Below are 15872 nucleotides of genomic sequence, written 5' to 3'. Positions count from 1 at the left end.
CTTGAGGACAGAAAACTCAGGATAACACAGAGTATATGCTTGGAGCATGTTGCAGATACTCACAAACACCAAATCAACACTGCAGTCAATTAGTTATCCCTGCAAAGCCAGTCCCCACACTCTTGAGTTTTAGGAGACCCCCATCAGCTTTGCCTCATTACCTAAGCATATGCTCATCCTGCACTGCATCTGAACTAGTGAAATGGCAACGGAGGCCCACACCCACCTACTTTTTGCCCTTTCCTATCCCTGGCGTTGCTCTTAACTCCATTGCTGCCACCTCCTCCCATCACCAAGTTCACAAGGACAGCCACAAACACCAGGTATAGCATGAAGAACACAGGCTAACAAAGCCCTGTTAGACATCCAGTATTTCCACTGTGCAACCAGGGTGTTTGAGTCCAACACTGAGCCTTCTGATCTGACTCTGCAAAGGAGGGCGAGGCCCCGCAATGCTTATCAGCTGAACTTCCATGAAACTGAGCTGCAATTCTTCTGTTTCAGGAGCTGCAACTCAGCTAATTAGCTCTGCCATAAATAACCCACAGCCAAAATGATCTACCCACAGATCTGCCTGCATAGCAAATAAGTGTTACAAAAAACAAGCTAGAAGAAATAAAGAAGAATAAGTAGACGTGGTCTCTCAAAAAGTTGACAAAAATACTTCGAAGAGAATGAGAAGTCATCTATTAAGGAAGAAAAAAGACTCAGAACAAGTAGATCAGTCTGAAACACCATGAAAAGTCATATGAAAGGTACACAGGGTCTGAACTCTGATAAGTATTACATTAATTACTGATCCAAGAAGGCAAATATTACTGAGGTCATCAGTTTGCAAAGCAGGTGAGCAGCAATACTGCAAACAAAATTCAGGTTTGACAAATACAAAATTCAAAGTTCAAAATTACTCAAAAAGGTGATCACACTAATTTTTCAGTGCAGCTTTCCCACTTTGACCATCATCACTAATATTTTAAAAAACAAGCAGCAGCAGCACTCAGTTTTCAACAATTTTCTGTGTAATAAAGAGTCAATAGTTTCCTTTTTGCTTAGCCATTCTCCTCCGAAACCAGCTAAAAGTCATGGGTTTTGACTATAACTCCAGATCACTTCAATTTCTTTCCATCTACTACATCTGCAAACCGAGACAAAGTAAAAGAGTAGAATAGAAAGATATGCTGCAAGAGAAGCTAAGACAAGCATGCCATTTCAAATACTTTTAATGAGCAGTACTGAGCCAAAGAAGTGATCTGCTCATATGCAGAAAGAGGTATAGGGAGAGAACACAAATAAAAAAGTCATGTGATTTTTAAAAGAATCATGAATTACCCAATCTAGCTCTTTAAGGGAAAAGCTACAACACGACCGTATCACACCCTTTGCTCCTTCCATTTAAAGGAAAAGTGCCTAGTCTAAGCCAACACTCACCTTGAGCTCACCAAACTGCATCACTGCTCATTACAGCTACCAGTCAACAGATTGCCAGACTCTTACTGCTCTTAAATGTTTCTTGAAAATAAGAAAATTAGCTAAGTTAGTTTTCAATTTTCCTAACAACTGCATTTCATTGTTAATATTTCTCTTTTCTTTCATTTATATACCTTGATGAAAAATTCCCCCCTCAAACTTCAGTTCTGCAATTCCATTTTATAATATCTCATTTCAAAGTCCACAGACAAATCCTCAGCATTTACTTTCTCCTTTTAATCACAGGAAAGGCAAGCATGCAAGAGGTCACTTGTGTGAGCAACTCACTTGCCTCTGCCTTTTCTCAACCATGATGAAGATCATAGAATCAATCACAGAATCACAGAATAGTTAGGGTTGGAAAGGACCTTAAGATCATCTAGTTCCAACCCCCCTGCCATGGGCAGGGACACCTCACACTAAACCATGTCACCCAAGGCCTCATCAAACCTGGCCTTGAACACCACCAGGGATGGAGCATTCACAACTTCCCTGGACAACCCATTCCAGTGCCTCACCACCCTAACACTAAAGAATTTCTTCCTTAGATCCAATCTAAACTTCCCCTGTTTAAGTTTGAACCCGTTACCCCTTGTCCTGTCACTACAGTCCCTGATGAACAGTCCATCCCCAGCATCCTTGTAGGCCCCCTTCAGATACTGGAAGGCTGCTATGAGGTCTCCATGCAGCCTTCTCTTCTCCAGGCTGAACAGTCCCAACTTTCTCAGCCTGTCTCCATACGGGAGGTGCTCCAGTCCCCTGATCATCCTCGTGGCCCTCCTCTGGACTTGTTCCAACAGTTCCATGTCCTTTTTATGTTGAGGACACCAGAACTGCACACAATACCCCAAGTGAGGTCTCACAAGAGCAGAGTAGAGGGGCAGGATCACCTCCTTCGACCTGCTGGTCACACTCCTCTTGATGCAGCCCAGGATAGGGTTGGCTTTCTGGGCTGCGAGCGCACACTGCCGGCTCATGTTCATTTTCTCATTGATCAACAAGATGCAGACACCTTGAGAAAAAAATGAGTATTTAAACTGCGAGATCCTCCAGGAGCTTAGAGAGATTTTTTATAAAACTTGTTTTACACCTTGGTCATATGGATGCCAAATTTTTCTCAAAGTCTATTTGATCAATCTCATGCGTGAGCCATAAATTTCTTCCTCTCTCAGGTAAGAAATTCTCAAACAGCAGCCAACAATATGGGTCAGACCACACACCAGAAGAACTGTAACTCAGAACACACATGACCATTATGAAGCACTAAGGGTATTCAGCCTGCCCAACACTGCAATCTGCATTTCTGTGTTTAAACTAGCACAAAGTTTCTAGATGCCATTCTGAAATTTCGAATAAAGGTACACTACATTCCTTGAATCACGTGCAAAGCAACCTGTGTGTGCAGATGGCAGTAAGGATAGATTAAACTAAGGGCACAAAGCTCATATACCATTAGTATTTCTGGAAAAAGAAGTTTCTTATTGCTACATTCACAGTCGCAAAACTGATACTTCAAAAGCTACTTGAGAGAATGCAGCCTGCCCAAAGAGCAATTAAACAAGAGAGGAGATTAAGACTTTTTAGATAGATGTCTAAGTTCAGTACCCATCCACTAAAATTTGCTGAGCAGAAAACAAAATTGGCAAAAGCTACCCTCTAACTTTCACCATGGGCAAGCCAGACATCCTCCTCCTTCAGTACTCAGCACTTCTGACAGGAAGAGAGAATCCAGCCGTGGAACTGGGATGCTGAGAGGGACACATCATCTACTGAATTAAGAACACTTAAATGCTGCATCTTCAAAAAGACTTTCATCATTCTTCTGATGGACACACAAGTGTTTCCAATTAGACTATTTTACAGCCAATTTATACAGATTCTCAATCATGATGTTTAATGCAATATACAGTAAAAATTTAGTGTTAAAATATGAGTTATGACTATGCAATGAAAATTAGGAACACAACATGAACTTTGCTACAATGTTATAAACACCTCAAACAATAAACATACTAGGACTTGGAAGCTCTTGACAAGGAAACTACATGGCGAGCTGTACACTATTCAATGGTCTGTTTACAAGATCTGGTTTTCCTTTTTGTTTCAACTTGGATCTCAACCAGAACACACATGAAGACTGTAGTACCACCCTGGAGAATGCCAGTTTCTCATACACATTTTCAGGAGGATGGAAAAAAGCTTAGTGGATGCTGCTGGGTTTTGGCTGGTTTGTTTTCCTCCAACATGTACTTTGACGAGTTTCATCACATTGCTGGGCATCCATTTCTGTATCTCTCTTCTGCTTTTTGTTATCCTTCTAGTCCTGGTCCCCAAATACCCTTTCTCTATATTCTACCACATCAGCAGCAAATCCATTAACAAGCCATTCTTTGCGCTTCCTTATGTGTCAGTTTCTCTGCAGCCACTGAAGCAGCACTTCTCAAGGGCACTCCAGTCAAGAATGCAAGTACAAGGATTAGATTTACAACAGAAGAAGAACTATTCAAAAGTTTCTTATTTTTAAATGTAACACATACTACAGAAAATGCCAGATTGTTTTTAAGATGGTTTCAGATTAGCTTATCTACTGTGGTCACAGTAAAAGCTCCAAAGCAGCAAAGCCTCAGTGGTGGGATGATGTTTCCTAATGCACTTCCAACAAAACCTTCAAGAACCATCTCTTATCCCAGTACAGTACAACAGCAAAGTAGAGGAAGACTGCAGATAGCTTCTACTGTTACTCCCTTACATGACTTCAAAGTCCTCTTTAAAATACATACTCAAACTTTACAAGTTCTTGCTGAGAATTCAGAAGACAGATTTGTCTTAATGTCTTCAGCTACATACAGCGAATATAGGAATATTTCTTTATCAAATGACCAATTTCTATTTCAGCATGATTTAATTAGATAAAATTCTCTGAAAATATATTTGAAATCTAATGGAAATTCAGAAGCATCTCAAAATAGGGAATGACAACATGGTATAACAGCAAGGAAAAAATACCAAAAACCATCAAAATGCTCAGGACTTGCATCGTTCAGGGAGATGGCACTACTGAGCCAAAACAAGTCTGGAGCACTGCAAACTTATATCACATTGCATATATAAAAAAACCTCACATTGACAGATGCTGACAAAGAAATTTCCCAAAGCAGACCAGGTCACTGCTCATTCAGGGCCATAAAGCAGCTTTGCCAGTAGAAATATTCTGCCAGCTCCGTGCCTTCACTGGAATGCTCCATTGACTTGTTTTTAGCAAAAGCTCATCTACCGTAAAACAAGCCTTGGCTTTTGAATCAGAAAGTAAAATTGAATTTGAAGTAAACAGGCAACAAAAATAAGAACTATGAAGTACTGCGCAATCCTCTTCCTTCAATTCTGAAAGAATCAAACTTGTGAAAGACCTTCTGAGCCACACTGCATGTGATTTTAATCATAAAGTCAGACAAAAAGTGGAAACCACATGGGAAGAAGTACCGAGTACTGTGCTTTCTTATCTAAGATCTGCTGTTCCTTGTCATCATATAAAAAAAATATTAAGCAAAACAGACAGCTCCACATACTTGGATTTAATGCTAGAAAAATTCTTCCAGTAGTTCAAGACAGATTCAGAATTTTGAACCCTTATACTGGAAAAAAAACTTAAACTCGCCTGGAGGCTTTTGTACAGTACTTGGGATTGACATTTACGTTTCAAAAGAGACTATGGAGTAAACTGAGAAAATGTAAACTCAATAAATAGGGTATCGTGCATTTTTTCATTTTATTTGTAAGTCTAAAATATTCTCTAATAAAAAAAGTCAGGAAAAAGATTTAAGTGTTGACACTTTCAGCAATGGGTTTTTAAAACAAAGCATCAAACTTTATGGAAAGGTTACAGTTCACAATGCATCCTGGTAGTTTTTTAAACATATTGAACAGTATCTTCATAAACACATGCAGAGATAAGCATGCCATTCCAGCCACAGCAGCTGCTTAGATTCATGTTTATTAAATACTTAAAATTCCTCGAATATACATACACTGCAAAAAGAAGACACAGTGACACCACAAATCACAACATAAACCAATACTAGCCTACTATCTACGCTGTTACTGAACACAAAGAGGCAACAGCACAGGTTTGGTGGGGCTAGCACCTAGAAAACAGACCACAAGTTAAGCACCCCGATGCTGGTACACAGTGAGGCTCTGCCCCTATCTGCAGCATCACCATTAACCATGCTCATTACCAGAGACTAACACAAGCACACAGCAACATTTCAGATATGGCTTTCTACCGCTGTGCTGATTGATACACCTCAAAATAAGTATTATACCATCAATAGGCACCAAAATACATACATCTGTCAAAAGAGTAATTGTGGTATAAATCTTCGTTCTAAGTTATAACACTTACATAGCAAGTCAGCTACTATAGGAAGATAAACCATTAGGGACTTCATTAGGGGCCGTTACCATATAGATTGCCTTGTGGTGATCTATGTGAAATGAGAAGGAACATTCAGACTACCTCCTAGCAAAAAAGTTACATCTTACAAGCCACTAACTTCACATTATCCGAGGAAGAAGAAGATGTATTTGGTAAGCATGTACATGCTTGAGGATGTCTTGACTTAGGATGCAGCAAAATGCCAAATAAAGGTTGAAGCTGATGAACAAGGAATGTATTAGTTCAGGATATGTTTACGAATTTCAATAGATGTTTCGATGACTGAGGGTTGTTGGGGGTTTTCTTAATTATTATTTTTAGATTAAAAGGCAACTATCAAAAATAAAGGCCAGAACTGCAGAGGTTAATTAACACAGCATCAGAAAGCCACTGATTTCCTATTCCTCCCAGAACAAGAAATGACATAAAGGGATACCCTCCCTTGGCATTGAAAACAGCTTGTGTAACTCCTGTTTTTCATCAACACGGATATCTTGAGCTCGTGCCATTGATTTTCAAGTCCTATCAGCAATGCATTTTTCTGATTGACCTTCATACAGCAACTTTTCAATGTGCTTGTTGTTTACTCAACAAGCTCCTCCCTCAGTCACCAGTGAACACCCATCACACGCCACTGAACGACTGTGAAGACACACACAGTCAACTCAAGCTCCACCTCAAACTCTGATGACCATTTTTATACCAACAAAGTCAGGTACTGACTAGACAAGCTTGTACCCCTTTTACTGTCTCCTGTAAAAAGAGACACAGCAACATTACTTCCAGCCAACAACATGACTATTTTAGTTGACTTGGTGCTTTGGGTCACAAGTTAACTTGATAGTTGAGTCCTGTAGTGCACATCATTGCACAGAGAAGGTCTTTTCTCTGTAGGCTACACTAAAATTCACTGTCTCGAGCCAACACTTCCACACCTCCTTGAAGAGCCTTGTCCACAATGCCTCACAAAATACAAGGAACCACACAGTTGGAGAAATTATTCAGTTAAGCAACAGCATCTGTAAAGCACTGCTGCAGCAGCTGGCATTTTGCTACAGTAGGCAGTAATTGTTTCCATTAATAGATTCAAACCATGCCCAAGGGAGGCCAAGTAGGCAAAGACACTGCACTGCTTTCCCACTGTTAAGGACAGTCTGTCCATGCAAGAGACACTAGCAACATAGCCAGTGGCAGCTTCTGCTACTCAATCTGCATTCAGCTGTAGAGGAATGAAGGTGTTCAAATCTGTTAACTTCTCAAACGCAACTGCAACAAGTACATTAACAAATTTGAAAATTTAGCTCTAATCTTATTACCAGACATACCACCAGCCTGACTCCATGAACAACAGCCTGTGCATGCTACACTGCAGACCTGAGACCAAGAAGGGATTTACTTTGTCCCCAAAAATTTGCAACAAGATTTGCAACCCCAGCGCTGTGTGGTACAGACCTCTATGGAAAGGCAGCTGGTGTGAACCGCTTCCCTCTGAGCTCAGATTCTGCAGAAGAGGGACTTCTTAAGCACTTCCTAAGGTATTCTGAATCTAGTCCACACCTGGGTCACTATAGGATGTTCACAAGTATAATTTAATTTTGAAAAAAATAAACTATTAAATTACAGTGAATCTAGTCATAAGTTTGAAATCTTACTATACACACAGTTAAACCTACTAGATGCAAAGCAGAACAAAGATAATCTCGTTTCCAAAACAAGAAAGCTGTCTACTATTTATACTAAGGGGGCAAAAGAGGTGAAATTAAAGCATTTCTTTAAGCCCTGATAGCCTCAAACAAACGGCAAAAAAAGAGCTGCACATTTTTTAAATTCATAATTCATTTAAATAAGCAACATATTCAAGGTGTATTGACTAGTAATCCACTAGTAAAACACCTCTGGCTGCAGTAATAAGCTTTTACAGGTACAGGTACATGTGTACCTGTCCCTTCTAAACACAGAAGCTAAGTGTACCCCAAAGGCCAGCTAATCTTTTTAACCAATCTTTTAATGTTCCACAATGCAGGCATTTCTAACATCACAAAACAGAAATATTGAACAGATTCAAAGCTGAACCTCGCTTTACTCAGAACTGTCTGAACATAACACCCAGTAGTCCAAAAGCAGAGAACGGCTACAAAGCAATGATTGCCCAAACATGGTCATACCAAGCACAGTTTTCTTTCTCTTCAAACACTTTATCTATTTTTGTTCTGAAATACTGCCAGCTAAGTGTTACTTATCCACAATCCCAACAGTCTCCAACGGTAGTTTCTTCTAGCAATGCCATTTTAAAGCCAGAGCACGAGGTCCTAACAGCTGTCTGGATCTTATAAACATGGTAATATAATGGATGTTGCATTTGTTCACAGTTCAGGCCACCTTAGGAAGAACCAAGAGACATGCCAGACAGTATTTTGGATTACAAGTTTGTTGTTTTCTCATTTTGTTTCAAATTACATGGAATATAAGAAAACTTATTTCAAAGAACTGCATCTAGTGTCCCATCTGAAGTACGAATGAATTAAAGCAATGCAAAAATAGCTCTCAAAATGCCATTTTCCGACCACACATATTTCATAACTCAAATACATCTCTTCTGCAAAGGTTCAAAGCTAACAGTTCACATCCTGAAGATGGAGGTATAACAGGAAAGGTAATAGAAAAGGTCTAATTCAGATTACTTTTACAATTTTCTGCACACAAAGATAAAAGTTGCTGCCTGCTATTTTATGATCTACCTTAGACAGGTGATAATTTGAAGCATATTTCATCAAAGGCATGATCTCATTGATCATTCCTTTCGGTAATGATATCATTAGCAGCTGTCCTACTTCAGCTTCCGCAGGTTCCAGTCTGAGACAGTGACCATTACCAGAAATGCATCTTCTCTCCCTACAACAGCACTCTTCTCTCATCTCTGATGCTATTCAAAGCAACATATCCAAAAAGATTAAGTGTCACAACCACCACATGAAGGACTATGCACTAAAGACCATCCAGAACCATGTTTTCTCTAAGGCAGAGGGAGCAACAGCTGTTTTCTGGGAACAAGAGCTTTAGGACAAATTGCCTCGGAATGAAATCTGTGCTTCAGATATTCATCTTTGAAAGTATCATGAGCTACAAAAACCAGATACACTCACATCTCTTCTTAGATATTTATTTTATTAAGTAGCTTACACCTACCAAAAAAAAAAAAAAAAAAAAGCCCCCACATATCACATATTCTGGACTCTTTAGTAGTTTAAAGCTATAAGAGTTTTACCTAAGTAGAATTGGGCCTTGTTGCTACTTGCTTGTGATCAAAATGAACATGGAAGACAACAGAGCAAGCAAACCATAAAATGTTTTTTTAAATAAAGGCAAGAAAGATATTTTCAAGAAATAAATTAATAATAACAATAAAAAAAAAAAGTGGTAATTTTAAGTTCAGCTCCACACTCTGATGATTTCTTTCTCATTTTCTGCCTTGAGATTTTTAATAAGGCAAAGTTCACACAAGGGTGCTGTGCTTTAATGGAGTAAGTTGCCCAACAGATGAGTATGTGTTTCGGTCAAAACTGCAGCTGAAATATTATTTCAGTTCTACTGTCTCCATAGTTCCTTGTGTATTTCTGTCAAGACAAACGTTTTGCTTACTAAAGAAAAAATCATGTCATGAAGAACTGTTGTCAGGGAACTAAAACTTTTCAGATCCCATGCGTTAAGATTGTTGCTTAGAGGAAAGGGAGGAAAGCATATTTTAACAATCAAAAGCAGAGGAAGAACCCAGCAAAACCTGATTTGTCCTACTAAGAAATAAAATCCCTAAGGTAAAACCAGATTTTTCATAGATGTAGAGAGGTATGAAATTTCCATTGCAAAAACCAAAATATTTTGAAACATTGTAACTCCATGCTGTAATTACCTCCTAGTTACATTTCAATGCTGTACCTTATTGCCAACAACCAACATTTAAAGGAAGACAGCAGGAGGTACACAATTGGGTTTGAAACATAATACCCACTTCTAAAAGACTTCAAGTTAGAACTTTTTTTTCAGGGACAGTGTACTTTGAGAAAGGAAATACGGATTTCCAGGTGAACACAGGAAAAAAAGAAACACAGAGGGTTCCCAGAAAGACAAAATGTTCCTTCTGGGGAAGAAAGGGAAATCTGTATTGGTTTGAGGGAGGAAATGGATAAGAGACAGAAGAAACTAAACAACACACAAGCACACTTAGGCAGATGTAAAAGAAACTACTCCTACTAATAAAACAAGGGTTAAAGGTATGAAGTACAACCACCAACTTACAAAAACTTTGCCAGCACCAGAGATTATGCCTGATACAAGCTAATGAAAACCTTTCCTTTCTGAACTTTGCCTCCTATTATTTCAGCCAATAAAGATTTTCCTGTGCTGAACTTTCAGACTTACTGTTCAGTTTTACTATGCTTTGGTTTTCCCCCTTCATTAGTTTAGAACATTCAAAAGTCGTGGGTCTGTGGGGAACAGCAGGCTTGCTGCTTGTAAAAGAACACAACACTTGTATTTAATAACAATTACTATTTTGTAGCTGTGTTTGTTAAGGTATAGATGCTGTGTGGTCTAGCAGTTAGAAAATGCAGTCAGAATCCTGTTCTAATTTATGGTTATAACTTATTGCTTTAGCTCTAATACGATAGTGAAAGTTGGACAAATGACAGCACTGGCAGTTTAGGCTCTTTTCACCACTTGTAAAACAAGCATAACTTGCCCATCAAAAATCCTTCAGAACTACCCTTAAATAAAACAGCGACTGCATCAGCATGCATCTGAACTTAGATTTAATTCAATAACTCCTTACAGAATAGTCAAAACTAGTAAAATTTGATTTCTCCAACCTCGGACATTCTTCCAAGAGCAGATGTTATAATTATTAAAGAGCTACCTAACTGTACTTCTGAAAATTCTGTCAGTATCTTTTAAGATTATAACTGAGAGAACAAAACAAATACAGAGCACGGTCCTTAATTCTATTCCCCACACCCTATAGTCTCTTGGCTTCAGATGAATTAAGAAAAGCAGCCCTGGAAACCAAATTTGCTTTATAAGGCTACTTATTCTTATTCCAAAGTGCAGTACAAACTTGTCCTTCCATTCAGCTAGAAAAGGGAAATTTCCATATAAAAAGATAAAACGCAAAATGGAAGAGGTAAGACTACACAGAATATTAAAATAATGCATATAGTAGAGACAGACCAATTAATCACCCTAACAAGTGAAATCATTTTTGCAATGACATGGTTGCTCTGAAAGAAAAATCCAGTTGAGCTATATAAAAGCAAAACTACACAAAGAAAACCAAAAACCCATTTGACATCTCTAGCCCTGCCAAGGCATCAATCCAAGTACAAGCAGCAACTACTCAGCAATTCAGAACCAGTTTACATAGACATTTAACGGCAGGTACGCACAGAAGAACAGAATTCATTTTTCATCATGAGAAATCAAACTATTTATCTTGAATACAAAAAACAGAAATCAGCAGTTTAGCACTGAAGAAAATGTAAGGATCTTCACAAGGCACTAGGCAAGTGCCAAAGTCCATTAGACACCTCAGCGGGTTACATACAACATCTGCCACTAAGAAAATACCCCAACTACATGCTTGCATGTGTGTGAGTTACTTCAGATCAGTATTTCTGACTGTTATTTTCAAAAACATGAGGCAGTTGTTTCAAACACACAAGCTACACATGTAACAGCCAGCCAAATCCCAGCCTCACTTTGGGCTGCAAGCAGGACAGCTATCACTTGCCAACACAGCTGTCAACAGCGAGGTCGCACACAAGTGTCGCAGCTCACCCAGAAGGCTCCTGGCACAGAACCAGAAGCAAATTCCAAGCAAGTAAGACAGCTTATATATATTACAGGTATTAAAGCCAGATAAACACAAGCCACAAAAGCTCTCAAAAGACAAGAGAGTCACATCATGGTCTCACTGAATATCTGCAGGCCAATATGCATGACAAGCAAAATTCACACATGACAAGCTCTTTATTAAGCCATCTGGCCCTTAGGCTCTTTAGTTTACTGAAGCAATGATTTTTAAGTCTTAACTCTGTTCTTGCTTTGTAAACTCAATTTGTATTTCATGTTTTATATGTCAAATCCACTCTCTTTAAAGAGTTAATGTCATTCTTATTATTGCAGTGTTGTGATGGATGCCATACATACAGGAGGAAAAAACCCAAACCATACTTTCTAAAATAGAATAGTCAAGAAAAACAAGATTTTCATTATATAAATGGGATGCTAAGAGCCACAGAGGCAGCATGACTTGTAGAAGATCACACAAAGATCTATGAAAGAGGCAGGAAACAAGCACAGATCTTTCAAGCATATTAACCACAACAATGGTTCTGCAGACAATGCAAATTGGATTTAAGTTAAACTGGTGTGATTACAGCTATACTCCCATATGTGGATTTATGCAAGCAGCAGCTTCACATCTTGGACATGTAGAAATAGAAAATGTCTCAACCTTTTCTGCTGTAAAACTACAAAAGCATGATATTGCCTTCGAAAAAAAAAAGCTCACATTAGCTTCTTCATAACTACTAAAAACTAAACCAGAAAAATTCTCAATTAAACCTTGAGTAGTAGGAACGTGTTCAGATTAAAGTCTTGATAACCATGCAAATGATTTCACACTTTTTGGCATTAAACAGATCAACTTAAGTTGAGCAATCAACAGGTAACCGAACAGATAAAGCATGCACCATAACTATTCCCCTTGCACCTCCCTGTCTTTCCCTACACTCCCTCAAAGGAAAGAAATCTTTTCCTGTTCTGATCTATTTTTACAGTCTAGTGCATTGGTATTTTGGATTATTTCCAAGGGTATTCTTTACTGGGGCATCACAACTAAATGCCACATTTCAAAATTATTTTAGCATATTCTCATAGGCTACTTCACAGAGCACTACTAAATTAATAGAGGATCTAGCAATTGCAGCCTTTTCAAATGCAAATACATTAAAACCTAGTAAACAAACTTTAGGAAAAAAAAACATCACTAGCATAAAATTCAGATTCCGCTTCTTGTTCCCTCACAGGTTACATCAAGTTATTAGCCTGCACCCCAGGGAGATTTGTGAAAACAGCACACACAGGCAGTCTAACCCTTTGCCTAATCACCAGCTCTTTTTTTGAGCAGTTAATCAAAAATCAACTTTTAAACCTGGCAGGCCAGTAGGGATCTTCTGTCTGCACACCCCAATTTGGGTACCTCCGACACCCCTCAGGAGGCTAGGTAAGGAAGATCTGGTCCTTGCTTCCCGGGACCACAGTGACCCCCGGCCAAAGCCGGCCCTCGCCCGCTGCCCCGAAAGGCACCGGGTAAAACCAACAGGACTCCGCCGCTCCCCTAACAAAGCCAGGCGCTTGCGAGGCTGAGGCGGAGGAGCCCCGGCTGGGATTTTCATATGGGGCACGGCGAGTTGGGCTTTTACCTTTCTCCCTGCTTGGTGTTGGAAGGCGGAGGGTGAAGCACAGTCTGGTTCCCTTCCATCTCCACGATGCACTTGGTATTCAGGTCCAGCTCTGCAAGGCGACACGGCGGGAGGCTGTACCGGGGGGCAAGGAGAGCACCCCTGCTCTCCCCGCCACCGGAACAGCCGTGCCTGTGCAAGGGACCGCGGGCCGGCAGCGGAGGGGGGTGGTGGTGAGGGTGCTGTGAGGGGGTTTACCCCCGCAGGCCAGGCGGAGAAGCCGTCTGAGGCGCGCCCCGGTGCCGCCCCCTCCCCACACCCCGCCGCCCCTTCCCCAGCGCTGCCGGCAGGTTACCTCTCCTGTTCATCGGCCGGACCCTGACGGCAACTTTCACCTTGGTGTCCGACATCTTCCCCCCACCCCCGGGAGCGGCCCCGCTCAGCGGCAGCTCGCGGCCTCACAGCGCCGCGCACAGCGACACGGCGGAGCACCAACGTCCATGCCGGGGCGAGGGCGGGGGGCCGAGACAGGCGGGGAAGGCGAGAGGCGGTGAGGGAGGGAGGGAGGGAGGGAGGGAGAGGAGGAGAGTCCGGCGCCGGGGAGGGCTGTGGTGGCGCAGCCCCAGCCGCCTCCTTGCTCAGCCGCGGTCCACACGAGCACTGGCGCTGGCTGCCCACGGCCTCGTTTGCATAACTGCTGCTGCTGCTCCTGCTCCCGCCGCCTCCCTGCCAATCCAAACCGCCATCTTCCGCCTCCTCCCGCCGCGCAGCCGAGGTTGCGGCGCCCAGCCGAACGGCGAGGGGTGGGGAAGGACCTCGGAGCCGGAAAGGAACGGAAACACCCGAGCCCCTTCGGTACACAGGGAGGGGGAGTTACACACCCCCTCCGCCTCGGGCGGCCGCTTCCTCCCAGTGAGCATGCGTAAAGAGCAGCTCTGAGCAGTGGCGAAAAGGGCGGGAAGGTGGCGCTGGCGCGCTCGGCCCCGGATGCGTAAAGACGGCGGGAGCGAGGACTGGGGGAGGTATGGAGATCGGGGCTGCTGAGGGGGGTTGTGCCCTCGGGCTTTTCCCGAGAGCCATCGTCGCGGTCTGCGCAGGTACGCGCTGTCAGAACACATCCGGCAGCCTGCCTCTCTGGACAGCTGGTGTCCTTGCGGCAAGGAAAGGCCACAGAGAAGAGCCCACGGACCACCCCGAATGGAATGCCACGGCACTAGGGGACTTTTAGTGACAAAAGATGTGCGATGCACGATGAGAAAATAATCATAAAATCACAGAATGGTTTCTTTTGGAAGGGAACTTAAAGCTTATCTAGTTCCAACCCCCTGCCATGGGCAGACACACCTTCCACTAGACCAAGTTGCTCAAAGCCCTGTTCAACCTGGCCTTGAACACTGCCAGGGATGAGGCAGGCTCAGCTTCTCTGGGCAACCTGTGCCAGGACCTCACCACCCTCACAGGAAAGAACTTCTTTATCTAAATCTGCCCTCTTGTCAGCTAAAGCCATTCCCACCTTGTCCTGTCACTACATGCCCTTATAAAAAGTACCTCTCCAGATTTCTTGCAGTTACTGCAAGGCTGCTCTAAGGTCTCCCTGGAACCTTCTCCAAGCTGAACAAGCCCAACTCTCAGCCTGTCTCCACAGGAGAGGTGCTCCCGCCCACAAAGCATCTTCATGGCCTCCTCTGAACTCACTGCAACAGATCCACATCCTTCTTGTGCTGGGGGCCCCAGAGCTGGATGTAGTACTGCAGGTGGGGTCTCACAAGAGCAGAGTAGAGGGGAGAATCATCTTTCTTAACCTGCTGGTTATGCTCCTTTTGATGCAGCCCAGGATACGCAAGCGCACTCTGAAGCCGGCTCATGTTAAGTTTCTCATCAACCAACACCCCCAAGTCCTTCTCCGCAGGGCTGCTCTGAATCTCTTCTCTGCCCAACCTGTAGCTGTGCCTGGGATTGCCCCGACCCAGGTGCAGAACCTGCATGTCACAGCGCAGGCCTGGAGTTAGCACAGATGACCTGGATGAAACGTGTGTGTTGTGCATTACACAGGCCTGGGAGCAGTGCTGCATCTTGAGGTGAGGGAGCCACAAGCCTTGCCCTGGCCCCAGCCTGGACTTTGCCTCCTTATGACAGGTCTGAGGCCGCTCATGCCATAATGCTTTTCCGGGCAGTGGTGGGCCATCATGGATAAGTGCCTGCACAAACACCGCAAGACAAGGTTGTGTCCATCTGCTATCAGTCGGAGTTGAAAGTCAGAGGGTGAAGCATTACAAACAGTAGTGTGTTACCCCAGCAAGCACGAGCTCCAAGGATGGCTGAGTTTCCAGTCAACAAGATGAGAAAGATTTTTAGTTAAAACTGCATTAGGCTTATGATCCCAGGATAGCCTTCTTTTTGAAGCGTCCTATCAAAACTCCATTTTCTCCCTAAAAGTGTTGTCTTAGCTTCAATAAAATATCTTCCAATGAATCAATCCTTACTATCAATGCAGCTCACTGGCAGGAGTCCCAGTG

The 15872-nt window shown here is 42.3% G+C and overlaps 1 protein-coding gene across 1 annotated transcript in view; it reads right to left on the bottom strand.

Moving 5' to 3' along the window:
- The window catches only part of KIF13A (kinesin family member 13A), a gene marked incomplete at both ends in the record, with an annotated part of 112655 nt that extends 98889 nt beyond the window's left edge, over window positions 1-13766 (bottom strand). Inside the window, 2 exons of the mRNA XM_080610625.1 lie at window positions 13378-13468; window positions 13712-13766. Of these exons, the coding sequence (XP_080466751.1) occupies window positions 13378-13468; window positions 13712-13766 (146 nt within the window). The remainder of the gene's footprint in view (window positions 1-13377; window positions 13469-13711) is intronic.
- Window positions 13767-15872: the final 2106 nt, after the last annotated feature.

This window comes from Psittacula echo (genome assembly GCF_963264785.1).
Source record: "Psittacula echo genome assembly, chromosome: 2".
NCBI lineage: Eukaryota > Metazoa > Chordata > Aves > Psittaciformes > Psittacidae > Psittacula > Psittacula echo.
The sequence above is the reverse complement of the archived record's forward strand: the minus strand, read 5'-3'. Positions and strand labels throughout refer to the sequence as shown.